Raw genomic sequence first — 27934 nt, 5'->3', positions numbered from 1 at the left:
AATTGTTTTTATAAGTACAAATGTGTAAGTACAAATGCATTGTAGCTATCCATTTGAACTGTTATTTAAGAGAGATCAGGTAACACTATTTTAAAGAGTGCAGAGCACATTTAATTTATCAGTATACACCTATTTGGCTTTTTTATACTAGGTGCCTGATATGAAAGGTAGTGAAGTACATGCTTAACTTAAACCTGGGATTAGTCCCACTGACTTGAGTGAGATAACCTGTAAGCTACGTTTGTGCTTAAGCTACTTCTGTCCTTGTTAGAGGGAAGATTCCTCTAACACATTGGTTACAGAAACATAAATAATAGTATTCTTTTTCTGGTGCTCATTTTAAGTTCTTTCCTTTCCATTTCGTAAAAACTTTAAATTTATGCACCCAATTAATTTTTCATCAATTTTAATTTTTAATTAACATTCAGGCTTAAGTATTTGTTTTTAATTTATTTTGCTGACTTAAGATCAAACTTTGTAGGCTAAAGAGAAGTTTTCATGTTTGTTCCATATTGAAATCTATGGGAATTATTGTTTAATTAGCATTGGTGACTTTTTTCCTTGAATTTTACTGCAGAATAGTAAGTATCAGATAACAGTAAATATGCAAAATTGATGAATGGCATATGTTTTTTATGTGAGACTTGCACAAGTTTCTGTGACGCTTATGTGAATATGTGATGTCCGCTGAGTAGGTCTTCTTAGAATGAAAAGCTTGATGTTAAATTGCAGATTTTAAATAATAGAAATGACAAATTTGGAAAGTAAATGACAGTGAGCCGATTTTCCACGTCAGCTGGTAAAACCTGCAGTTCTCCTTGGTCTGCATGAGAACTGCGGAAGAGAGAACCACGGGAGAGCTGGGAGAGAAGCCAAGGGATCGGGTGTGTTGGCCATGCTGGTCTGTGTTACAGAGCTTATAAATCCCGGTTAGGGCCAAACTACTGATATTTGCTATCTATTGCAATTAAAAAAGCAGAGACAGTAAATTGGTATCCTATTCCAAATCCCAGTATTTCATGCTAATATATTCCCTCCGTATGCATTTAGCAGCTGTACGACAATGAACAATAATAAAAACCAAAACATGGCTCTCACTCTGTGATAAAAATAGATTAGTGGTGTTTTAGTGGAATTTAGGAAAACCATACTTTTTATAGTTAGGACAGACATTATGATAATAGGTATGTAGAGTCAGATTAATTATATATAGTGATCCTCTACTGTTTTCTGTATTATACATAAATGTTCTTCCAAATAATATCAGCCTTTTTCCCTCAGTGCTTATGTTGTTGGTATTTCCCATTCTGGTAACTTTCAGTTAAAAATGAGATTGCTTGTCACTGGTATAGAGCTTGAAGAATCATAGAGTCATAGAGTCATGGAATGGTTTGGGTTGGAAGGGACCTTAGAGATCATCTAGTTCCAACCCTCCTGCCATGGGCAGGGACACCTTACACTAGACCAGGTTGCTCAAAGCCCCGTCCAACCTGGCCTTGAACACTTCCAGGGATGGGGCATCCACAACTTCTCTGGGCAACCTGTTCCAGTGTTTCACCACCCTCATAGTGAAGAATTTCTTCAGTTTAAAGCCATTACCCCTTGTCCTATCACTACATGCCCTTGTAAAAAGTCCCTCTCCAGCTTTCTTGTAGGCCCCCTTCAGGTACTGGAAGGCTGCTATAAGGTCTCCCCGGAGCCTTCTCTTCTCCAGGCTGAACAACCCCAGCTCTCTCAGCCTTCTTCATAGGAGAGGTGCTCCAGTCCTCTGATCATTCTCATGGCCCTCCTCTGGACTCGCTCCAACAGGTCCATGTCCTTCTTATGTTGGGAGCCCCAGAGCTGAACGCAGTACTCCAGGTGGGGTCTCACCAGAGAAGAGTAGAGGGGCAGAATCACCTCCCTCGACCTGCTGGTCACGCTTCTTTTGATACAGCCCAGGATACAGTTGGCCTTCTGGGCTGCGAGTGCACATTGCTGGCTCATGTTGAGCTTCTCATCAACCAACACCCCCAAGTCCTTCTCCTCAGGGCTGCTCTCAATCCATTATCTGTCCAGCCTGTATTTGTGCTTGGGATTGCCCTGACCCATGCGCAGGACCTTGCACTTGGCCTTGTTGAACATCATGAGGTTTGCACGGGCCCACCTCTCAAGCCTGTCAAGGTCCCTCTGGATGGCATCCCTTCCTTCCAGTGTGTCGACTGCTCCACACAGCTTGCTGTTGTCAGCAAACTTGCTGAGGGTGCACTCAATCCCACTGTCCATGTCGCCGACAAAGATGTTAAACAGCGCCGGTCCCAATACCGACCCCTGAGGAACACCACCCATCACCGGTCTCCACTTGGACATTGAGCCATTGACCACAACTCTTTGAGTGCGACCATCCAGCCAATTCCTAATCCACTGAGTGGTCCATCCATCAAATCCATGTCTCTCCAATTTAGAGACAAGGATGTGGTGTGGGACAGTGTCAAATGCTTTGCACAAATCCAGGTAGATGATGTCAGTTGCTCTTCCTGTATCCACCAACACTGTCACTGTGTCAAGGCCACATGACACAAGAAGGCCACCAAATTTGTCAGGCACAATTTGCCCTTAGTGAAGCCATGTTGGCTGTCACCAATCACCTCCTTATTTTCCACGTGCCTTAGCAGAGTTTCCAGGAGGATCTGTTCCATGATCTTCCCAGGGACAGAGGTGAGGCTGACTGGCCTGTAGTTCCCCGGGTCTTCCTTTTTTCCCCTTTTAAAAATGGGGGTTATGTTTCCCCTTTTCCAGTCAGTGGGAACTTCACCGGACTGACACGACTTCTCAAATATGATGGACAGTGGCTTAGAACTTCATCCGCCAGTTCTCTCAGGACCTGCAGATGGATCTCATCAGGTCCCACGGACTTGTGCACCTTCAGGTGCCTTAGATGGCCTCAAACCTGATCTTCTCCTACGGTGGGCAGCTCTTCATTCTCCCAGTCCCTGCCTTTGCCTTCTGTGACTTGGGCGGTGAGGCTTGAGCACTTGCCAGTGAAGACTGAGGCAAAAACGTCATTGAGTACCTCCGCCTTCTCCATATCCTGGGTAACCAGGTCTCCCGTTTCCTTCCGGAGAGGGCCCACATTTTCCCTCGTCTTCCTTTTGTCCCCGATGTACCTATATGTCCTGGTTTTGGCAGGGATAGAGTTAATTTCCTTCCTAGTAGCTGGTACAGTGTTTTGGATTTAGGATGAGAACAAAGTTGATAACACACCGGTGTTTTAGTTGTTGCTAAGTAGTGCTTACGCTAGCCAAGGACTTCTTAGTTTCCCATGCTCTACTGACTGAGAAGGCTGGAGGTGCACAAGAAGCTGGGAGGGGGCACAGCCAAACTGGCCAAAGGAACGTTCCATACCATGTGACGTCATGCTCAGTACATAAACTGGGGAAAGCTGGCCGGGGGGGCCACTGCTCGGGGACTGGCTGGGCATCGGTCAGCAGGTGGTGAGCAATTGTACTGTGCATCACTTGCTTTGTGTATTATTATTATTATCGTATTATTATCATTTTATTTCAATTATTAAACTGTTTTTATCTCAACCCACGAGTTTTTCTCACTTGTGCTCTTCCAATTCTCTCCGCCATCCCACCGGGGGTGGCGGGAGTGAGCAAGCGGCTGCATGGTGCTCAGTTGCCGACTGAGGTTAAACCATGACACTATAGAATCTTTTCTTGCTGCCCTTGACATCCCTGGCCAGATTTAATTCTGTCAGGGCTTTAGCTTTTCTAACCTGATCCCTGGCTGCTCGGACAATTTCTCTGTATTCCTCCCAGGCTACCTGTCCTTGCTTCCACCCTCTGTAGGCTTCCTTTTTGTGTGTGAGTTTGTCCAGGAGCTCCTTGTTCACCCCTACAGGCCTCCTGGTGTTTTTGCCTGACTTCCTCTTTGCTGGGATGCATCGCTCCTGAGCTTGGAGGAGGTGATCCTTGAATATTAACCAAGAATAATTCTGATTGTAGAAATTAAAAATGGAAAAGGCCTGTTAGGAGTAGTCTATCACCTTGACAGTCCAGGACTGATCTCCATGCAGTTTTAAATATGTCAGATGATGTGCTTTCCTCTTTTCCATTGTCAGCCGGTTCTACAGACTAGTGGCTTTCAATGTCTTTTGTAATCTGAAGGCCTCTGAAGCTGGGATGTAGAATTTTTTTTCTTTTAGCTGTCAAATGGTGCCAAGATGTTCTGTATGTAATAGTCTGGCAGCGCAGACAATCTCCTGGAATCTAGTTCTTTATTCAGGTTACAAAGAATAAATGATGTAGCTGACATACAAGAAAGTATTGTTCTTTTGTTATTATTCTCTCTGTTTTGGTGGTCACAATTTTTTACTTCACGCTCTTGATAAAGTAAAAATATGAAATTCTATTAGGAAAGTAGAGCCGGAGGATTAATAGCATAGTTGAAGACAACTGAATTTACCACAACTGGGTGATTTTACAAGAGAAGAGGCAGAAGACTAATTTTTATTAACAGCCGTAGAAGCTTCTTAATCAGTGTGCACAAGAGCCTTCATTACTGCTTTGCAGCTTTATAACAGGTTTTTTGGTTGTTCATAATGTTCAGAAGTCACACACAGGACCGAAAACCTCACGGCTGTATCAGTGAGGTGTAACTGTACTATTTCTGGTTTAGTTATTAGCTCATGTGTTGCCATCTTAATTAACTTCAGGAGGGTTTGGAACAGACCCATATTGCTTGCTTCTTTTTGCTTCGAATATATAAAATTTTGCAAAAACTGTGCAAAAAAATGAAGGGTTATAAAAGATTGGCATTTTAAAAGCCTGAAAGTTAATTAAGAAACAGAAAACCTGAATTCTTTCAGTGATGAAGCCTAGCAACTGCTTTGCAGTTATTAAATTTAGTTGATTCTCCATAGTTATTTACTGTCAATTTTAAAAATTCAATTCACTTTCTATATCTTGAAATAGCTACATAATTGAACTTGATAGGCTTGAACACCCATTCTGAGAGGTTTTTACAACTATATAGAGCATATTCAAAAGTAGTAGTTGAATTGTGAACAAAAAAGCCTTTGAGCTTCTTTCATTCATGCTTCTAGAATAAAAAGTTGCCTATTCGGGTGTGTTCCTGGGTGATAAAAACAAAGGGTTAAGTTATGCGGGCACAGGTGGATAACCGACCCGTACAAAAAAGGGAGAACGAGCACAAAGTGATTCATACCCCAAGTATCTGAAGCACCAGCCCTTAACACAAACAGGAGGAACAGAGCAAACTACAGCTCGGCCTGTCTCTTCTAGTTATACCAGAAGGGGGCAAACAAGACTCATCATAAACTAAGCTGAGTCGCCACTGGCAATACTGAACTGCTAGTACTGACCAAACAGCAGTAATTGAAAGTAAGAATTAACCCAAACGGACAAAGCATGTAGTCCCCATGATTTTTTAAAACATTATTTGTATTTTTAAATTGCTGTATGCAGTGTAGCGAGGTGGCATTTTAAAACTCAGATCTAATGTGATAGATGATACATGGTTGTAAACGTACTCAAGTCACAAGCATGACAAATTTCTGGTGAGAATTAGCCATACAAAGTAGTCTATTTCAATGATGCATCCAGAGGAGAGCAGAAAAAAAAAGTCTTGTGTTGAATTAGACCAATATATCAAAGTGCTTTGTCTATAGTTAACATCTAAACTACAGGTCCCACGAATCTTTACATGGCCTGGTAATTTGTAGAAAGTTACAAGTCAAATACCAACTTTTGTCTTATTGACACCTAGCAGCCAAAAGCAGCATCCATTTCATTTAACTCTTGTCAAATGCAGGATCAGCACTGAGCTAGAGTTACAGTGTTTTCTGAATGTTGAGGTTGCATTTCTTTCCTGGCATTTGTTGCATTTTATTTTCCCTTCCAGCATTAAAAGACATTCTGCTTGTCATTAGTGCACTTTACTGAGACTGGCAGTGAGTCAGAACATCTCTAATCCTCCGTGCAGCCCTGTTATACTCATGTTATTTTTTTAAACCTTGTCAGTCCTGTCACTATCTCAGGAAGAAATGGAGCTTCATTCTACTGGGATTCAGGTGAACTCACACATGGTTCCTGCCTTAAAGATTAAAAGACAGGTAGGTTGTTTTGCCCACAGCTAGATGAGGTGCCCACAGGTTGTTTGCTCACTTAACTACATCAGGAAAGCAGGTGCACACAGATCTAGTTGCGCTGGTTCCTCTGTCTGTCTACCCTTAGCTTGCCAAATAACCCTATTCGTGGTAAACTGCGATGTACAGAAGAGATCAGGGTCCAATATAGAGAGGCCAACAGACAATGGTGGCTGAGAGGTAGTTCCACTACATGGGGTCAACATTACCTCCTCTCTCGGGTCTTGACCTGGACTAACCCATCTCCTAGGAGCCAGAGACATTGTTTTCTCCCAAGCACAATGCTGTCCTAGCCAAAGACACATCTAAGAGCCTTGCCTAAACTCTGAAGACCATCTGGGCAGAAAATATACAATGTGTTGGGATTTAAAAGAAAGAGAGGATTCTGAAACACCGCTATTGAATAAATTCATAATGGTTGCTAAAAATACATTTTATAGGTGTAGCAGAAACATTTCAAAGACTGAACATAAATGGTAAATTATATTTTCCTTCTTTGGCTATTAAATATGTATGACTATTCAATTATACAGCTTATCAGCTCAAGAATTCTCAAATTTCATTACATTTAGCTACATTTATTATTATTATTTCTTATTAACAACAAATGAAAATATATCTATGCAATCACTAGAGTTAAAGAGAGAAAAGACCTCTTAGGTCAGCAAGTTCATCTTCCTGCCATTGCAGTTATTTCCTATTGCATATTTATTTATGCTTCTCAAATCTAATTTTGTATTCCACAAATAGTAAAATAATTCCATCATTTCCATTGTGGAGAGTATTACAGAATTTAGTGCCTTTTGCTATGAAAAATGATCAGAGCTATCTCAATATACGGAAACAAGGTATCCTCATCTTCTTTTTAGTCTCTTTTACATACATTCATCATTGTGAAGTAACAGAGAGAGCTGGAAAATGCAACGTTTTTTGTTAATCTCCAGGAACTCTGAAGGATGTTAATGGCTTTTTGTTCACGACAAGACTAGGGCCGGTTGAGTAGTGCTACAAAACCTGCTGGCACCAAGGCTCAGCGTACCGCTGGCAAGAACTACTTTGTGCACTGCTCTGATCCCAGCCGGAGGCTGCGGAGGAGCAGGACTGATGCTGGCCTGGCCCAAGGCACACCGTTGAGCATGCCACGTTTTACCACGCTACCCGTCTGTTCCCTACTCGCCCAACGTTGTGCAAATGCGCCGAGCGGCCTTTCGTTACTTTCCCTACTGCCTCATTTGATCTTTCCTGACAGAGAGTTTGTAGTAAGGGGGGTGGACGGGGCAGCACAAGAGGTGGGCTGTGGAAGACTCAGCTTGGGCGGCTTTGAGAGGAGGCTGACAGCTTGACATGTTACCGGACAGGTCTGCCTGGTAGGTCTTCAGTAGGAATGGTTGGGAGTCCTATTTTTGGAATGGGCCAATATTTTAAGAACTTTTTCAGGAAAGGACTATTTTCTCCATCTCCTGTTTTGACCATTTCAAAATGAAAGTTTGGGGATTGTTTGTTTAAAATCAAAAAGTTGTTTTTGAAGAATAAAGTAGTCCTGGGAAAAATGTAAGTAAGCAAGCTCAAGTCTGAAGCAGTACACTTTGAAATTACCAAAATGAAAGATTATAAATAAACCAGTTTTTGTCTTTTGCTATTTCAAGGCTGTCCAACCTGAGAGTAACCAGCATATTCTAGGCTTCTTTCACAGAAAAAAACCCCAGTTCTTTCTGATTCCAAAACTGAGAGGCCCTACCTCTGTAAACCCACAGGCATGAATTAATTTTATTAATTTCTTTTTTTCCCCCAAAACAAAAGGACCATTTGTATCATTGTAAAACAATTTGTACCCAGCTCTAAGCAGGAAAAAATAATTACTCTCCCTTAGTGCAGTTTTTCAAGGTGGTGTAGCCAGAATGGATTGAACTGTATGTGCTTACATTTGGGATCTTGTGAATAGTGCCTAGTGCCTCATGAAGCTATTCAAGTACCTTCTGTCTTCATCTGCTCCTGTATACCAGCAAGAAAGGAAAAACAGCCGCCACCCTCTCCCGTTGCCTTTGCAATTCAAAGCCGTCGCTAAAAACAAGCTTCAAAATGAGGTACAAAGTTTCCATATAGGCAGATGTTATCATCTTGAAATTCTACAATTACTATATAGTGTCTCAGATCCTCCTTCAGATGTTTGCATAGATCCCAGTGTAGTCAGGTAACAGATACTCTGAATAAGCAGAAAGAGGAGTATCAGCTACCTGATGAACTGAATTATCAGTCTTTTGATTTTGAGAGATTAAGGTATAGCATTTAACAAAAGTCTGAAGATCATTGCATATTACTGCTTTACAGATCTCAAAGAAGGATATGTTTCTGAAGCAAGATGTGTGTGCTGCTTGCAATCTAGTGAAACACCAACATTTGCAGGGAGAGATGAGAGAGATTCGTGGCTAATTGATAGCAAGCGGAGATGCAGAATTGCTATTCTCAGCCTCAGTGGTGAAATGAGTTGGGTTTTGGTAAGCCACGTGTGCAGAGGAAAAGGTAGAGGTAATCTAAAAAGTTGACTCTTATCAGTTAAATTGTGCATGTCTGAAACAAACTGTTGCATCTTTGCTCTTCTTAATAGAGCATTTCTGTGGATGGCACCATGCAGAGAGTTTGCCAACTAGGTCCTTCACATTTGGTTACTTTCCATTTGAGCTGATAATCACCAAGAGAACCACGAAAAGAAGCAGATGATGCATCGAACAATCCAGTAGTGCCTTTGAAGACAAGCTCCATGAATTTAGTGTTAAAATGTCAAGTTGATCTTAAGGAATTTGGACAGTATTAAGAATGAGATGACCATTGGTATCACTTGCCAGTACAGTGGCAAGGTGCACTAGGAGCCAAGAGTCAACCAGTCTGTTTAAAACGCAACAAGGGTCTTTGGCACCAGAGCCAATGAATTATGCTGATTGTTCCTAATTTGAGCATTTTCCATTTGAAGGAACAGGTCTGCCTTGTAGGTGGGTGTTCACTGTGTAGAATGATTTCTGTCTCCTGCTGAAGCATTGCTGGCAAGAGATGGTTCTCGGCGGTGACATTTGAGTCGCCGGTTGCAGTGGCTGTGGACACAGACCTGGTATCTGACACGTCCTGTGAGGTCATTTCCAGGCAGGTTGGAAAAATGGTTGGAACAGACATCTGCAAATGATCTGTCAAGCTGTCTGTGCTAGTAGAAAAGTATTAGAAACAGCCTTACTCGCTGTCTGTCTTCATTGGCAATCAGTGGAAAAAGGGGAAGAAAATACAAGTAGCCCATAGGTTATCACTGTATGAAATTATTTGATAAAGAGCTTGAGTTCTTTCTTCCCATAGTGCTGAGAGAACTAAGGCAAGAGTCTCCCTGCAGGAAAACATCTTTTCACAGGGTTTTGCAGAAATCCCCTGTGGCTGCTGCCTGCTTGCCTGCCTGCCTGCCTGCTTGCCTGGAAGAAGGGTGCCGGGCACTGATGTGACTGTGATGCAGAGCCAGTGGGGTGACCCCCAGCAATAACCTCGGGTTTGCTGTCAGCAGAGAGGGAATGCCTGAGCTCTCCTTGCTTGTCGATGTACTCTTGATGGTGGGGATTTGGCCTGTTGGGATTTGGCCTGTCAGGATTTGCACTTCAAAATATTCAGGAAGATGAAGAGCCTTGGCAGTCTCAGGAGGGTGAATGCTAAGTTTAAGCTTTCAATACAGGTAATTTTATAAGTTTCAATGCAGTTTGCTACTTTCTTGGAAAAGAAGGAGACTATTAGTTTTAAATTATTGGGGTTATATTTAGTTCAATGGCTAGTGGCAGGCAAGGTTTTGCACAATCGAATGAATGTAATTATTCTGCTGTTACCAGAAGAAAGTTGAAATAAAAGTCATATGACAGTTTCAGGAATACAGAAATGCAATAAAACCCTAAACTTTTAAAGGAAATAAATAACTTTTCCAGGCAAGGTGATATACATTCAGTAAAACTACATCAAACTGGATTACAGTAATTTGGATTACAGGAAATATAGTGGAAACCAGCATTCATTACTCTCTTTCTTTTCTGAATCAAATCATGTAACATTTTTAGCTGATAATAGAACAGATAAAATATTTCGACTTATAAATGAAATACTGATGAAAAGGAAGCCTAAATAAACTATATTAGCATTAGTTATGTAACAAATATAGCCATGTAATAAGTCTAACTACCATTTTATTAATTGACATGCAGTTAATTAGTATCTTAATTAAAGAAATCTCAAATATTTATTACTTCAGTATTTTTTACTCACCTGATTGCTCTGATGACAGTTTTAAGAGGAGGGGTGAGATCTTCTACTGACACATCACACTGGCACCCTTTATCATCATAAGCATCATCTGTTCCAAGACTGGTGTCAGCTGCAAAATACAAGAGCAGACTAAACAAGCAGTATTTAAAAATCTCTTCCTTAGTGTTTTCTAACCACCTGCACAGTGGTTTTGGAAAAATAAGGACTACAAATCAAATAAGACAGAGCTTCATCAGTTTATAAACTATGTGATGCACTTGTCTGTGTCTGCGCTTGTGTCATAAAAGGCCTGGGTAGTCCCCAGTGTAAACAGTAGAAGTTAGAAAGGAAGAAAGCCCTGTTATTTTTCTAACAAATTAATAGTTTAGTACCAGTATGTCTATTCCTGGTGTCTCATTGTTTTTCATCACATTCTCTGTCTTAAGGGTGGTGAGCTAACAGATGTAATGGCAGAATCAAAAGATGCTGAAGTTATACTAAATTGTTATTTTTTTACCACTATGGATCAACCTTACATTGAAGACAAAGGAGAAGATCCATTTCATTTACTAAGGAGGCTGTGGAATGATCCAACACTGTATTACAGGTGAAAATAAATGAAGTACCTTTTTGCCAGAAATGAATAGAGAATGACATCCATCATGGATCAATTGCCACCTTAAACCTCAGAGCCGTACAGATATTGCAGCCTTTGCAACAGGAGCTTAAGCCAAGTTACTGTATTTATTTGCCTGGAAAAAATGGATCCTTTACCCTTTCCTAACACCACCTCTGCAGTTACCATTTGAGAACTAACTAGTAATCTCAGAAGTGCCCAGTGTACCTCAATACACAAGAAACCAGGGACTGATGCACGACCAAGAAGTTTTACAAACTTAAAATGCGCTGGAGTGGGAACGGAGGAAGGAGGGCAGGGTCAGTGAATGCCCCTATGTCATATATGTCTTGAAGGCACATGAAATACAGGAAACCTGTCTTGAGAGTAGATGTTTTTTCCTCCCAAACCATTTCTCTTCACCTGCATAAAGTCCAAGTGCCCAGGTGAAGAATTTCACTCAAGGTCAGTGTATTTCAACATGTGTCTCTGCTTCATAAAGAAGATGGTGTGAAGTGAAATAGTGATATGTGAAACAGAGGAAGAAGGATGGGATTCAGTAACCCTCAGTAATGGAGGAGATTTCTTCCCAGTCCTATGTCCCCACCTACATTCATGCTGTTATTTAAAACATAGGCTTAGTCATCCAGAAACACTGCAAGTAAACCATTTCAGGGGCTTCTATTATAAGCAAATTTGAAGCACAATCAGACACAAATGATTGCAGGACATTTTTTGCAACTTCCTTTTTCACAAAGACTGTAAATTAAAGATGAAAAATATTCTTTGTCAGTCAAAAATGCCTGGAAATTTCATGGTACCTTTTAAATCTAATAGGAATGCTATCTCAGAATAAACAGCATTGTACTAGGCTGCATCTTCAGGTATGGCTGCATTGTTGTCTTCACAGATTTAATATTTGGCCATAATAATTTATTTTGATGACTCTGGCTAGTTCATTACACTCAAGAATATCTTTTCTTTTTTGACTGTTGCTGAACTGGTACATCCATGAGGAGCATCTACTGTAGCTTTGAAGAGCAGGAGGTTTTACATTTGACAGCTCAACTTAATATAGAAAGGAAGGTGGTTTATAGCCAAGTTAATAATGTCTTCAAGTACACATGAAACAATTAAACGCAACCTTGAAAAATTTTCTGTTTAACACTGTAAAAGTGAAATTTTCATACAAAACTTTGAAATCTCCCCTTCCACAAGCTTTGCTACTGACGGCTTGTCTTATAGATAAAATATATATGTCTCTCCACCTATCCTGCATAACTAAGATTTGGATCCCTGCCCCAAAATGTAATTAGCTAAAATAAACTATGTAATTAGTTTGATAGGTATATAAACTACCTAAAACTCTATCTCCGAAGGTGCTAAGTATTCCACGACACTAACTTTCCAGGTGTCATGTCTGATCAGCCTCTCCAGTTACTTCTCCCAGTGCTGAAATCTCCCAGCTCATTTCGAAGTACCATACTAAAGCCAGAGCTTTTTATGCTACTGGTATTGCCAGTGGCTCTCTAAGGTTTGAATCTACTCTGTTATGCCAGTGTAAATTAGGAATAATTCTGCTAAGGTCACAACAGCTACAACCATATAACCCCAGTGAAACAGGAGACTCCAACTTGAAAGTTTAAAACAAACATGTTTCTAAATGGTTCTCTCACTGATACGGTTCCTGGATGCTTTGCCAAGTACAGTATTATTAATAAAAGGGCTTCCTTAATGCAGTATATCTTTGCAGAACCATTTCGAGAACAGCATGGTGCAATTATAGTATTCCATGTTGCTCACATGTGGATACAAAAATAAGCAAAATCTTTAGACAGACGCTGGAAAATTCTTATAAATTTAAGCCAGCTTTAAGAAGAGATACCGCTCCTAATAAATCACCTTCTTCTTTTTCTTTCTAATATTCCCACTGACATGAATTTTCTTCATTATGGCAGGCACTCGGTACCACATGTCAATAAAACCTGTGAAAAGCTATAAACCTTGTTTGATTCATATGGGAAACATTCATGTTTCTTTATAATACTGAGCAGACTTGGGAAAAAGTTTGGGAAATGCAGAGTAACAATTTGGAAAAAAAAAATTCCAGCTTAAAACCCCACTGAAATCAAAGTTCACATTCTGATGAATTTTTCCAGTGGAAGCTCATGTTGTGTACGACATAGTTATGAGGTGAGATGTACTTGTATCGCTTCTGTCCCTCTCGAGTTCATCCGCGAGGTCGGGGCTGCGTTAGGGTCAGTTTGGCTGCTTCGGCAGCTCCAGCTGTTAAAATCCCTGCCAGTTCCCAGACGGGGCTAAGCCACGGCCTCCGATGAGCCCTGCTCCATGCTGCTGCCTGTTCCCAGAGAGAGCCCTCCCCATCATTAACGGGGCAGGCAGACCCTCCGGTGCCAGCTCATGCCTAGCCCTGCCGGCATCTGCTTCTTCATCCTTCCCCATACCCCTCGGCTGCATCTCCTGCTGTCTGTCGGGGTGGCTGTGCATGGTCCAAGCGGGCTCCACAGGCAACCTTAGGCAACAGCTGCTCTGCATGAACCTGGCCACTCTGCCAGGCCTTCCCAGGGTTAGCACTGGTCCTTCTTTCTCTCCAGGCGCCTCTACCACCAGCTAAACAGGCCTTTCAAGTCTGTTGCTTGGGCAGCTCACGAATCCGGTCTCGACGATGGCCAAAGTGCCTCTTAATACAGGTTTAGACATACCCCTGCAAGTCTCCCTAAGAAGAGGTGTCAGCCAGTCTGACAATCCAGAAACACTTCCCCTTTTCTAATACCAGCATCTTTACAATTCAGGATGTGTTTTGACCCTAAATGTCAATCTGGAAAGTGTTTATTTCACAACTGATGAGGCATCCGCCATTATCTTACAATCTTTGACATTATTTACTTTGGGATAAAGTGTTCTGTTTGCCACTTTTTAATTTCTTCCTCTTTCTTCCTGAAGAGCAGTCTTTGATTTAATCACACAGCAAATCAGCAATTACCAAGAAATGGAAGAGAGACATGCACAAGTCATTAAAATTGTCTTGATATTTCCCTGTTTGACACAGTATTTATGCATTCTTCATGCAAACTCCAGTCATTTATGATCACCCTAAATGAGTGGGCTAAAAATTACACTGTTCTGAAACATTATATGTCACCAACAAAAAATTTATGAGTTTGTAGCTGCATTTCATATGGCGCTGTGCAAAAGTTACGCACAGGGCTTGATTTATTATTTCTGTAAATATCATGTGTCCTTTCTTAGAAGTGTTTTCTGTTGTTTAATAACATGCTTTGGTGCTGGGAAAACTGTGACACTACTCTGATCACCCTCATAGCTCCATGCTTTCAATGTCAGTAACATTCAAGTAATTATGTGCCTGTTGAACAGAATTGAAAAGATTTTGTACTCTTTAATGTTTTCTGGGAACTGCCATATGCTAGCAACAACAATCCAGCATTAATAAGTGCATGTGCCGACACCACAAATAGTCCTATGGAAGCGCTCCTAGCGTAGTCAGCAGTATGGTGATCCCAACATAGACCCTTTGACTTGTTTTTTGGAAGCCTTCAGAAGCACTTAGATCTTACTCTGACTGCGTAGGAGGTAGTTAGGGCTCTTCATGTGGGTGATCTAAATCATTCTGCTGAGGCTGAGTACCCACCTTTTAGACACGGCAAAACCTAAATAGGTGCCTGAAGTTGATAGTCTGCATATGACTCTCAATTATTCATGTTACAGCACAGTGTTGTGTCAACTTGGTAAAAAGCACACTGATTTGGGAAAAAAGTCTGATTGATTTTCGTTGTAATGCATGACTCAAGGTGAAAAATGGATGGTGGCCTAATTTTCACAGGTGCTGAGTTACATCAAGCCATACTTTATAACTATCATTCAAAATCCAGAGTTCAACTTGGGAATTGAAGTCCAAGCAATTCATAATGCAGCTCCACAGCCTGTTCTCCATCCTGCTCGGCAGCCTCATCCGAGCGCAGAGCTGCTCTGGCTGCCCAGGGCAGCAGTGCAGGGCACCCCAACGTGGCACACTCATCTCCAAACTCATTTTCTGTGTGAACGGTCAGAAAGAAAATGCGTGGAGAATTCAGTGCATCTAATTCCTGGGCAAGTAAAGTTAGACATAAATTCAGAGCTTTTGGAGGACAGATTGTCCCATCACACGATGTGCAACCCTATGGGAGGTGTGGATGCATAGGTCTGCTGCAGCAGGGGTGCCCAGGCGGCTGCTTTAGCGTTAGACTCCTAACTGCCTTACTGTTAAATGGCTACTGAGCTCAGGTGACCCCTCTTGTTCAAGAAGCAATGCTGGCAGCTTAATGCTCTCATTATTCTGTTCTTTCAGCCCCTTTTGAAAGCAATGTAGAGCCCCTGTTATGCTGCTGTAGGAAATGCGTAGGATGCCCACAATGTAGGTGAAACTCAGCTTTACACTGCCTTTGAAGTACCTTTCTTCACTCTGAGCATTTGCTGTGGGAAGTTAGAGATTTAGCCTATATTCTCTAAAAAAATGAGATATCCTGTATGTATTTTATAGTATTTCCACAAACGTCATAATGCACAGAATGTTACACAAAATCTCAGTTACATTTTTCCCTCAAAAATCATTCTAAGTACCAACATCTTCATGGTTTATGTTCATTCAACTCATGCAATTTCCCTTTATCAAAATATAATGGCTCAGCCTAATGCCTTTGTTTAAATTTGTTTCATGAAACTTCTCACCTCTTCACAAGCTCTCATTATTTTCCTGTTTGTTGAACCATGACTACAAATTCCCTTCACTAGCCGTAGAAGTGATTTTCTTTCAAATTTTCCTTTGCTTTAAACCATCAACAAGCTGACTCTCTTTCAGTAAAGAGTTCACATAAACCGTTTTACCGTGATTGCTTGCAAAGCTCCATAGGAAAAATCAACTGAAAAAAAGCAACACTAATTGGGATGGAACTTAATCGCATGCTTAATGATAAGAACGCCCAAAGCTCCCCCAAAGAGGGAAAGGCAGCAGCCCATGTTTACACACTTTCCAGAGCAGAGGCCAGAAAAAGGAGGCCCAAGGGAGTGAATTGTGTATTTATTATTTCCTTGATCCCTGGGAAAAAAAAAAACGAAAAGGCTTTCTTCTAATCATGAAAGAAGGAAGGAGGCAGGACAAGTAAGCTTCCATGATGTGCTCTTCACGTTAGATGCTTAATATTTGTCTAGAGAATGACACAAAGATCCCTGGTAGTACACAACAGTATTCAAGCGGCAAAATTAAGAAAGAGGGAATAAGGATGACAACATTTGAAAACATTGTTTACAGGGAGCTTTTATGAAATGGTTGCCATTTCCATGCTGGAAAACAATTTCTCAGGAAAGGAAGGAAACTGGTGCCTCCTGGAAGGAGGAGCACTTCTGCACGAGCTTGTAGGAGGTCCCTTTCCCTTCTGCACGACCTGAGCCTCTACCGTGCAGGCAGTACCCATGCCAAGTGCAGTAGTGCTGTATCCATAGCCCCTGCCTTTCTCCTTTGCCTTTCTCCTGAAAGAGGCAAAGCTTTCCAGATGGGGAAGAGAAGAGGACATCAGAACTGGAATTCGGTAGCTGCAGTGCAGTATGAAGCAGAGTATAATAAAGAATATCCCTAACAATATTTTATATCTGAAAGCATTTCTAAAAAAGCTCAGATTTGGCCAAAATGGAAGATAGGACTGGTGGAAAGTTTTTTACATAATCTGAGTATAATTATCTAGTCTTTCTTTGTAAATACAATTTTTTAAGGTCAGAAACCTAATTTATATCAGTTATCATACAATGCAGGCAAGTTCCAAATATCTAAAATTCTAGCATTCCCTGCTAACAACTCTCAATTATCTTTTGTTATTATTTAACTTCTCAACATTTTTCTGCACTGGCAATATTTCACGGAACAGCTCCCACTACTTAATTAAAATGAGTCCTTTTCATTTTGAGTGATGATATGGAGAACCAGGAGACTTTCTAAAAACAATTCATTATATGCACAATAATTGTGCAGTTAAAATGGCTGACCTTATTATAAATAGTGGCACATTAGCCAGCAAGTTTAGATGGCCATATGAGAGGAGTAAGTGGTAGGTGACTCTAAACATATGATTTCAGTGTATTTTTAGATACACATCTCTCTGTTATTTTATATACACCTCTTACAAAAAGATAAAACTGTAAAAGAAATTGCAGAGATATTTGATAAGATCTAGAACTGTGGACTAATGAGCTAAAGGTCATGCCTAATTGGCTGTCTCTCTACAAGACCTTGTAGCGCACATCAGTTGATACGATGTCTGATATTCCATAAGGCCTACAGAGGTCCTACACCCTGGGAGATTTCCAGGTCCTGTTGTTTGAAGGAGGTGGTAGCTGTGGGCAAAGGGAGAGAGGAGGGCTGCAGCTTTAGATTCAGGTAGCCACAGCTGAGTCCTGTGTTTTAAAAAGCCACAAAGGATTTCCCCAACAACGTTTTATAAAAATGAAAACATTCCTCAAATATTTCAGATTTGGTGTAAGTGGGTTACATGGTGGTTGGGAAGTTTTATCAGCGTCCTCTCAAAATGACTTAACTCATTTGTTTACTCTTCCCTGCAGATGAGGTTATCTGAAATCCATGCAAATCATACTTCTCTGTGGTGGTCTGCTGCTGTCCCTCACGGAGCTGAGCTTGCTAATCATTCACCTGTGATCACCAAGTAAGTGCTCAGTCCAGCGAGCAACGGTGCACAGCAGGTTCCTCAAGATGTATCATAAAGAGAGAGACTAAATTATGGACTTATATGGCCAAGACCTTGGTTGGAATAAATAAAATAATGCCTCAAAACCAATAGCCTGTACTTATTTACACAAAATGAAAAAATGACTCGGAGCTTAGATCAGAATGCCAGATTATTTTTATAAGATCTTCCTAATTAATTACAGTGACAACAGTAATAAACGAGAGCTCTATCATCAAGTTAAACAATCACAAGAAAATAAATCTCCTATCTAGCACAAATTGATATATTGCTAATAAAATGTCATTTAGTCCCATCATATGGGGGTTGTACAAATTGAGCAGCTTTCTTTTGACATCATGCAGCTTCATTTTGAATCAGCATATTTAAGCTAACCGAGATGTAAAAGCAACCAAACTAAGGACCTTTGCCACATCAAGTGAACCTTATACAAGGTCAAGATGTTTGTGCTACTGAAAGGAAAACCTGTCATTTTTGCAATACATAAATTACATGGTAGTAACTGAGGACATGGGGGCTGAAATGCACAATTGCATTCTTTCCATGGTTATTATAATATACTCTACCCTGAGGATTTTGTGCAAATACTCTGTAGGGAATGAAAGGCTAGAGGTCGTGTGAGCGTATAATGTTCAGGGATGGTGCAAGAAATCAAGTATTTCCTTAGAGAGTTCTTTTTAATTAATCAAATGAAATATGTTTGTAATATCTCCAGTGCTGAACACTTTCGATGTTTTATTCAAAAAGCCACAGAATGTCTCTAGGTTACAGTAAAGGCACAATAACTTATGCAGAGGCTTAGGAGCATGGGATGGTAGAAAACAAGTATAATAGGGCATTTTTGTCCCTCACTGAAAACTGCATGCACAACATAATATCCATTCATTACTTCAGCTGTGGCTGTGCAAGGCTGGAGCACGATTTAAGCAGAAAAAGTTCTCTTCCTCAGAAAAGAGGAAAGGAGAGATTTTGAGGTGAGGTGAGTCTCCGTGGCTGGACCTACGCTAAATACAATGAGGCATGGGCACAGCGCCTTAAGCAATGGCGTGAGATCACCCATACTATTTAATCGCTTGCACAGACTCTGGCATGGGTTTGGCCGCTGCCAGTGGGTATTCTCATGTGCTGGGGGCCGTTCCCTATGGGCAGTTTGGCTGTGGTTTCCCTGTTTTTGGTGCAGGGACACAAGCCGTACTGCATGAGGAGGCCTTGGGGCCAGAGATGGCTCCTGGCTTGCTTGGTGTACGGGTATGGCGGTGGCTGCGTGTGGCTCCGAGGTCAGGCAGGACCTACACCCGTGTGATATGGCATCCCTTCGGGGGAGGCTCTTGCATGACCCTATACTATTCTGGTAACCTTTTAAGTGTGTGCTTTGTAAAACTTCACTAGTTACCATTCTTGAGTGGTGAAGACTTCTCTTTGATCTGCTTGGTCCTGATAATTCCCTTTTAAACTGATAACAGGGATTGGAAATACAGCATCCTGGCACCTTCATTAATTTGTGCAGGGTCTCTTCTTCAACAAGAGTTCTGGCAGTTGTGAGCCACATTTCACCAGAGACTGGACATGTATTTTAAATCAGATTATATATCTTGGTTTTCAACTTCGCTCCCCTGCGCTGTTGTTAAATGCTCTAGAGAGTGTCTGCAGCCACGTCACCAAAGCTCTCTCCAGCCATCAAAGCTCTCTCAGGTTTGGATTCCATTTACAAATGCACATATGTAGCTGAAACAATTGCTGCCGTTGCCAGGCCCACTTTGGCAATAGCAATAAATGGTTTATAGGCAGTTTCAGAGGACTGTTGCTACCCATAAATAAAGCCATTTGTGCAACAGTTTTGGTCATACTGTTCTAAGGCTGCTATGCCAAAATCCTTTTGGGAGATACCTGTGGCCAGCTTAAGTGTTTTGCTTACTGCCAAGAAACCCTCCTTCTGTGGTTTTAGTATGCAGCGGGGGAGCGTTAGTAAGCTTTTGTTACTGGGTAGCTTGAGAGCAAGGCTACTACATTTTCAATCATGTTAGCCTCTTAGCTGCCTCCATAAGCTCCTGTTTGGATTAGAAACCTCCCTTTACAGGCCAGCTTCTAATTGCTAATGTTTAGTTTTTCCAGCAGTCTCTTCCTGATCATTTTGGCCCAGATTCCAACCATGTCCTTTATCAGAACTCAGTCAGCCCTGCAAAGTCGCTAGTTGACTATCTGCCTTAGATCATCCTCATACGCTAACAATTTCTCTTCCTTTCTGAACCCCCTGCTTATATATTTACTTCTTTGCTTTATTTTTACACAGAGTTCAGTGCACCTGACCTTCGCAATGAGGTAGTTCCTCCTCTGCCTGCACTAACAGAAGAACATTTACCACCCCAAATCCCATACGGTGAAGGAAAAATCAAGTGAATATGAGTGTCTTATTTTGGAAGGGGAATTTCATAGTGAGAGGTTATTATTGTTTCATTAGATCACTGATATAAAATTCTGACACTGGACTGGGTACCCAGTACTATGTTGTCTCTGTCCAAAAGGTCTATTGCAAATGTCATTTCTTCTCCCCCCAAACATGCTATGGAGATGTAAGAATCACCAGAAGGACCACGTTTTCAAGGGTATTGTTTTGCGCCCAGACTTTCATCTAGCAAGGGGTGGCTTCTAGTTTGTTTGGAGTATCAGCACACCAAAATAATTAATCCTTTGGCTGGAGAATGCCTCAAGGAGGAAAATGGAGGACCTGACAACTGAGAGATATTAATAAAATGCTGCAAATACTGTATTTTCATCCCGTGAAAAATGCAAGATATTCTAAACTAAATACATCATCTCCAGATTCTTTTCACTGAGCTGTCAAATACAGAAAGCAGATCAAACTATGAAATTGGTAACACAAAAAAAAAAAAAAAAGAAATTAAGGTTGGTAGCGCCCAACTTTTCCTGCAATGGACTGGAGAAGGTAGCAGGGAGCTGCCTTTCAGCAGTGAGCACACTGGACACCTCTCTGATGATACCAGTCCTAGAACTAGCTGGACTGGGTCCCAGAGTGGAAACTTGGCATTTGCCTAAAAGCTGGACACAATGGAAGCTGTTCCTCCTGCCACAGATGAGAAATTGGTCATATCTGTTGGCCCCAGTTCATAAGGGTGGACTAGTAGCTGGAAACCACTGACAAGGAAACAGGCTGTGCTTGCCCTGAGGAGCGGGAAGATCTTTAAGGGTTTACACACAGCAATGAACGCTCTGTTGTTGTTATTATCTTTTACCCACAGGAATACCCAAGGTGCCGTTTATGCCACCTTTTCCATGAAAGGGAGACAATAAGAGGGAACACGATCTTCCTATGCAGATCATTGCTATTAACGGCAATGTGTACAGGACAAAATAGAGGACACACTGAGGAAATGTTTCTGTGACAAATGGGCTGATGAAACACTAAACGGATGCTTGAGTGAGGTGCAGGCTGCGGGGCTGGAGCAGAAGTGAGCCGCTGATACCCCGGGAGCGTGCTCAACAAATTACTCTCTTCTTAGGTCACTTCCAGGCGCAGTGTGAGTTACGGGGGTTTAACCTATGAAATCACTTCTGGTGTGGTTTTGGGGAGATACTCTTGCTATATAAGTGATTACGTAGGAAACCTAAATTTAGACAGAGTAGCTTCAACCCCACTATGGTACCTAGAGCATTTCTCACTTCCCATTGTGGAGCAAGTGGCCTTGTCCCAGCTCCACGTCAGTGTGAGACTCAGGCCAGCATCACACAGCCCCTGTGCCGCAGCTGCCGTGGGACGTAAGCCAGGGCTCGTGCCCCAGAACAGAGCGAGGAACGGCGAGCAACCTGGATAGCAGCCTGGAGGCTGGTACACCCCAGTAGCTCACTGTAACACAGCCAAATTCGGGATTTGTGCAACTGAGAGGTCTCTGCGGGGGAGGGCTAGCCTGGAATGATGACCTTAGCAAACGCTGTTGGTTTGTCTTGTTTGGCCTCCAGGAAATGTTTATTTACCCAGGCTTTTCCTGAAGAGATGTGTTGCGTAGGACGTCCTCAGCTGAGGGATGGGGCATTTCAGTTCAATAGGTATTTTACAACCCACATGTCTGTGATAATGTGTGCTTTTAAAAAGGAAGCAGACACCAAAATCGCACTTCTGTCTAATTAGTTTTACCACAATTGTTGGATGTAACATGCATGATTGCCATCATAGAAAGAGTTTAAAGTTATCTCTCTTTACTTGGCTCAAATGATCTGTGTTGTGCCTTTCCCATACAGTCAGGGTCACTACCTCCTGTTGTAGCTGATTAGTTTGTTTCCCTTATTTTCTACCTGGGAGTCCCACAAGAAAGAACAAAACATTCATAAGCTGGGAAAAATGTGAATAGAGAAACCCAAATCCTAATCCACTGGGGCATCGGTACCCCCAGAGCTGTGTGAATGCACCTTTCAGTGCAGGACCCGTCCCTTACAGGGGTCGGGCTCATCTGGTGCTCCTGGCCCCTGCCTGTCGGGAGGCTGCTCTCAGCAGCTTCAGTGCTCCCTGGTTAGGGGCATCACTGTCTCTGTTTCGGCAAGCTTTTGCAGATGAAGATTTTTGCCTGAACCCCAACTAGTTTAACGCCAAAGAGGACCTTAGCTGGTGAACGAAGGGCGGAGAAGGGCAGCATCCATTCCTGTGGGGAGGCAGCGTGCAGGAAAGGCTATGTTCCCACCTGCTGCGGGGTCAGCGAGCCATTTTCACAAAGATCCACTTCTTCACGTGTTAGGAGCCCTTCCTACATCTAAAATACCCTTACAAAGCAATACATAAAAGCAATAACGCTGGTTTTGTTTGCTAAAGCCACTTACCTTACTGTACCTGATACAACCCTGTAAAACTTAAAGCACCTAGTAGTATATCTCTTGGTGGCAGGTGGTTGTATCCCCAGTGGAGGTAAGAGGGCATCTCCCAGCTCCTCAGAAAGCTCCTCTACCCAGGGGGCTGGTGCCGTACAAGCTGTGCTCTCGGCTGGGCAAAGGCGCAGCCAGCGCAGCGCTGGCTACTGCACATGTGCCCGGCAGAGCCAGCCCCTGCCGCGGCGAGAGGCAGCAGGTTTGGGCAGCAGCTGCGCCCAGTGGTGGGAGAGGGGCTGTGATGGCAGAGCTGCTGCAGCAAGAAGGGATCAGCCAGCCCTGTGGAAACCCAGCCAAACCTGCAGGATGCACTTAGTCGACCTGCAATTTTTCATAGTGACCCCCTTTTCCACTGGTCACTCCCTATGCACCACTGACACAAGATTTCTTATTAAAAAAAAAAATCCCATTGGCATGCTGTTTGAAGCAGACTATAGCTTTCTAGTATCTCTGCCCCAATACAACGATTCTTTCTGCTTTCCAAAACCAGGTCGCATTCATAGTGCAGGCGTGCGAGAGCGTGAGCAGGCTGGCAGCAGCACACAATGGCCAACGAGGCATGAAAAGCTCCTACCGTCGACCACGGGTTTGGGCTGCGAGCTCTTCAGCCGCAGTGAGGGCCTGAAGCGGGTTCGGTCGTTGAAGCTCCAGCTCTTCTGGACTTTGGTTGGGCTGCCCTCGGTGGCAATGTCGGCACTTGGTGACCGGCGATCTCCAACTGAAGACTGCCTGTTCTTTATACTTTGTCCTCGTGGGCTGGCCATCCGGACCCGCTCCTTAAAACTTAGCTTTTGACTGTGAAGAAGAGAAATGTATTTTACTTCATGGTTCCTCCTCTCCTTTTTTTTTCTATCGCATGATATTAGGAAATAATTTCTAAAAATTCTCAATAGTATGAGTCTGTTTCTTACACACTTTTATTTTCATTGAATATATTTCATTTGGGAATGAAACTGATTTGATGTAATTGTTTTTTGGTAGAGGCATTATCAGTGCCAGTCTATTTTACATTACAGAATAACATTGTAAAGGAAATTAAAATTAACAAAGAGAAACAAATTTCAACCAATTGTTACAGATTAATCCTAAGATTTTTTTTTTTTATTCCTTGACTTTTAAATAAGTTTATTTTCGTCTTAGTCAGCCCAGCTCAGTGCATTTCTGGCCGTCTCTTCAGACAAACAAGAACAAAATGTATTCTATTATTACCGCATGCCATGTAGTAGTGTTTTTTTTTTTAAGCAGGCAAAAATACTGTTAGTATATTCATGCTTTTTCAAAATGTGGCACTTCCAACATTTCATATGCATTGTCAGTGATCACTCATATCCAGAATTCCTTGTTACAGCACTTGCTTGGACAAGACGAAACCAAAATTAACAAAACATCCAAGAAACAGCATGATGACCGATTAATGGAAATGTAATGATACGCTGTGTGCTCACTAAAGTCATCACTGGAGATTAAGCTGGGAGCTGACTGCCTGCAGGTGGTATTGGACAGGCGCTTTAGGACAGGTACAAGAGCCCAGCCAAGCTCATGACTGTGACTGCTGGATCAATGGTGGCCCCGTGGTCTTATAGTTGGCCAATTGTAAGCTGATTTTTTTCTCTCCTCTGCTTATAACCCTCTCCTCCAGTCAGCTAAATGTGGGTCATGTAGATTTTCCCCTTCCCAGTGCTTAAATTACCTTTGTTCATGTTCAAACATATCTGATGAACATCCCTGTGGTCACCGTGACTATCTGCCTATGCTTTTTCATTATTTAACATTTTTGCCTTTGTTTGCCTCTTCCTGTAGCAGAAGGCACAAAGCGGAAACAGAAAGGAAGTCTGATACCAAGGTTTGGAAGCCTTGTTTTATCTACAAGGTTAAGTTCAATTGCCTGTACAAGGGAATGGTCGTCTTGATCAGTGGTCCTGTTCTTGCAAGGGGAGAGATGATGGGAGCAATGCAGTAGCTGCTCATGGTATGATGTTTCTGGGTCTTGCAGTCTTACTGCCCCGGCAGAGGCTTTGGGGGTGCTTTTAAAACACCTATGGCAAAGACAGTCTACCTGCAAATTATAATTGTACTTGAAGTTAAGAGACCTTCTAGTGATCTCGAAGTCTTTGCATTTAACTTCAGCATACCTGTTAAGGTGTTTTCAACAGAAATGAATTCTGCAGCTAGTTAACTAATGCTAACATGGACTATGTGGTTCTTAGATGTTTAACCTACTGCACTCTGAAAATACAGTGTTAATATATAATTACATGAAATGGAATGTAGTTATAAACTTCTGTGGCTGTGAAATGTTGAGATAATCAGGTATCTTTGTCCATGCATTGCATAGCATAGCATAGCATAGCATAGCATAGCATAGCATTTCATTCTGAATACAAATATCACTGAGAGCAGAAAGGATGCAGCTTGTAGCAGGCAAAGCACATGCTGGGAAGCTTATAATGAGGTAATTTTCAAGAATGCTAACAAATGAGCACATCAATAAAAAGATTATTAGATAAATGTATTTCTATATGGCATGTTGAATCACTTGAAAGAATACCTTTACTATAATTTCTGAATGTAATCACCTTCTTCCCTTGCCCAAAGTAAGCAATTGTTGAAATAAACACATGATAGTGCTGGAAATGTTATCTATTTCCATTGCAAATTGTTACCCACACCTGCAGTACTGTGTGCTGTTGCACATGCAATACAAAAGCCCCACAGAACCTACTATTTGAAAGAAAAGTGAGTTCTAAAATTTAATTTTCAATAAAAATTACATTTCAAGACTGAATTACATTTCAGCTCAGGAATCTTTTGCATTGTACAACTTAATGAAAATATAAGCTGTAAAATATTTATTAACCACATTATTGCATTGTCATACTATACAGCATGAGCAACAGAATCAAAATGGACTTCTTATTATAGATATTATTCCTAGGCATGTGTCCCCTGTGCTTTTTTTAACTCCTCTTACGGCTCAAATTGTATTTGCTATTGAAGCATGAAATAAAATTTTATTTTTGTTGACAAATCTTAGAATAAAAAAGTTTCTCTTCCTGTTGCACTAATTAAAATGAAAGGAAAATAGCTATAAAAATGATCAGTATGGACCATATTTTTTATAATCCCATTAACTCCAAAACAAAAATTAAAATAAAAAAAATGAAAAAAGCACACGTGTTGTTCCGTCAATTAATTTGTACTAATGAAAGCAATGGCTGCCTTTAAATGATTTGTACACATGATTATTTCATTTATAAAAGCTGAATGGTACACAATGGCTACTTAACCTGAAAATCTTTAGTTCTCCAAATCAAAGCAATGAGGCAATGGTGAAAGGAACAGCAGACACTTCATCTGTACTAGAGACATTTTCAAAAGTGCAACACCGAGAATGAAAATATTAATTTAAAATGCAGACCTCATACTTAAAAGAAAAAATAATCTGCTTTGTAGCAATGACAATGTAATGGCATGCCGAGGGTCCATGCGGCGGATGCTGCATCATGAAGAGAAACGCAGCCCCTGAGGGAAGCGTGGTTTAGAAACTCTATTTTGCATCTTGAGAGTTTCTCCAAAGACACTGGTTATAGCAGTTCTTCACTTCTTGGATCCCTGTTCCTATTTTGAGACTGGTGGGAAATGTTCCTGAAGTCACTGGGTCCTACTCAGCGAGGCATAAATTGTATGATTTGCAGCAGTGGAGAATTCATGCTTGGGAGAAGAAAGCTGCTGTCCTTGGGAGCACCATGCCATGGGGCTCTTCTAGATATCATAAATAACAGATCATGAAGGAATAACTGAATCAGAGCATTTTGGGGGCATCCTGACTAGGCTTTTTCCCCCAGTGAAAGTCCCTTTCCTTATAGGTTATATGGTTCCTGGCTCTTGATTCTCTGTTGCAATAGTAGTGGAGAAAATATTAGAGATACAAAGTGGAGATAATCCTATGCTCTTTCAAGCATCCTTGGGCATTCTGCACTTGAATTAGTGGCCACTGAAGCCTTTAGGGCCCTTTACTCTGATTTAATGGTGGTTGGATTAGCACTGCCCAGTGCTGTGCTAAAAACCTTCACCGCTTGCAGGACCTAGCCTATTATATTTTTCTCTCTCCCCCTTTCTCCTTTCTTTTTACAAGATATCCAAAGAAAATCCCTTGAGTTAATGTAAACCTGTTAACGGCCATTGGAAATTCACATGTCCCTGTAAGTACTCCCAAACTTTGACTGTTGGTCCAAATGGCAAAAAACATGAGAAAGAATCAGGAAAGTGAAATCGCACAAGTTCCTGAATCAGACCTAAATGACATGGATCTGAGAGAACCACAGCTGTCTCCAGTCATCTCTGCATTCCTTTAGATGTGTGTCTGTCCATCATTTCTTGTACCTTCCGTGACTGATAGTTTATGCCAGTTGGTTTATATACATATTTGCTTCCTATTACAATCTTCCCTGGCAATGGTAATCTCTTTGGACCTATTGCTCCTCTATTCTTGCAGCTTGCAAATTGTGGAATGTATTCATATCAGTAACACTGAAGTTCCTATCGATAACACTGAAGCTTTGAAGCATCTTTTAGTGGAGATCAATTACAACTGGCACCTGTGGGAAAAAAACAAGTGATTTTTCTCTATTTGTTTGCATTCTGGAAGGTCAGTTGTAGGACCTTACTGCTTATTCTTCCCGTCAATACGTGCATGAGCCGTTCACTTCCCTGGGATAGCAAAGGACTTTCTAGTTCTTACTTCTTTTTTAAATTCTGTCTTTTCCACCTTTGATTTATGAAGGAATAGGTGTTTAGAGACACTAGAGGTCACTGTAGCTTCACTGCAGGGGGAACGAACACTTCTCTGCTGGACCAAATGACTAGAAAAGATTTTGGTTTAATTGATAAATGCCTATAAACCTTTGCTTTTCTCTCCCGTACTCACGGCTCTGTCTGTCTTCCATGGACCATCTTACTATACTTTTTGGTTAACTGAGCATCTCTTTGCATCCCAGTCCCACTCCCCTATTTCCCTGCCTACTTTCCTGCATTTCTGGTCAAGTTAATCTTCTGCCCTGCTTCAGCCTCAGACCTGCAGCTCTACTGCTTGCTACTAATCACAATTTACAATTTGTTTTTCAGCTTTTCATACTGAGCCGGCTGGTGGAAGCAGGAATAGGAAGAAATTGAAATGAATCAGCAGTAACTGGAGGGCCTGAGGGTGAGGGAGAATGCTTTGGATCTCGAGCCGAGGCAGAAGCTAATACTGACAAAAATTATCAC

General features: G+C 41.6%; 1 protein-coding gene across 1 annotated transcript in view; it reads right to left on the bottom strand.

Annotated features, from left to right (window-relative positions):
• The window catches only part of KCNQ5 (potassium voltage-gated channel subfamily Q member 5), a 319422-nt gene that overhangs the window by 7387 nt on the left and 284101 nt on the right, over positions 1-27934 (bottom strand). Inside the window, exons 10-11 of the mRNA XM_076333073.1 lie at positions 23244-23464; positions 10433-10541 (exon numbers count right to left, since the gene is read on the bottom strand). Coding sequence (XP_076189188.1) covers positions 10433-10541; positions 23244-23464 — 330 coding nt within the window. The remainder of the gene's footprint in view (positions 1-10432; positions 10542-23243; positions 23465-27934) is intronic.

Source organism: Aptenodytes patagonicus, chromosome 3, assembly GCF_965638725.1.
Source record: "Aptenodytes patagonicus chromosome 3, bAptPat1.pri.cur, whole genome shotgun sequence".
NCBI lineage: Eukaryota > Metazoa > Chordata > Aves > Sphenisciformes > Spheniscidae > Aptenodytes > Aptenodytes patagonicus.
Note: the sequence above shows the minus strand (reverse complement) of the source record. Positions and strands in the feature narration are given on the sequence as shown.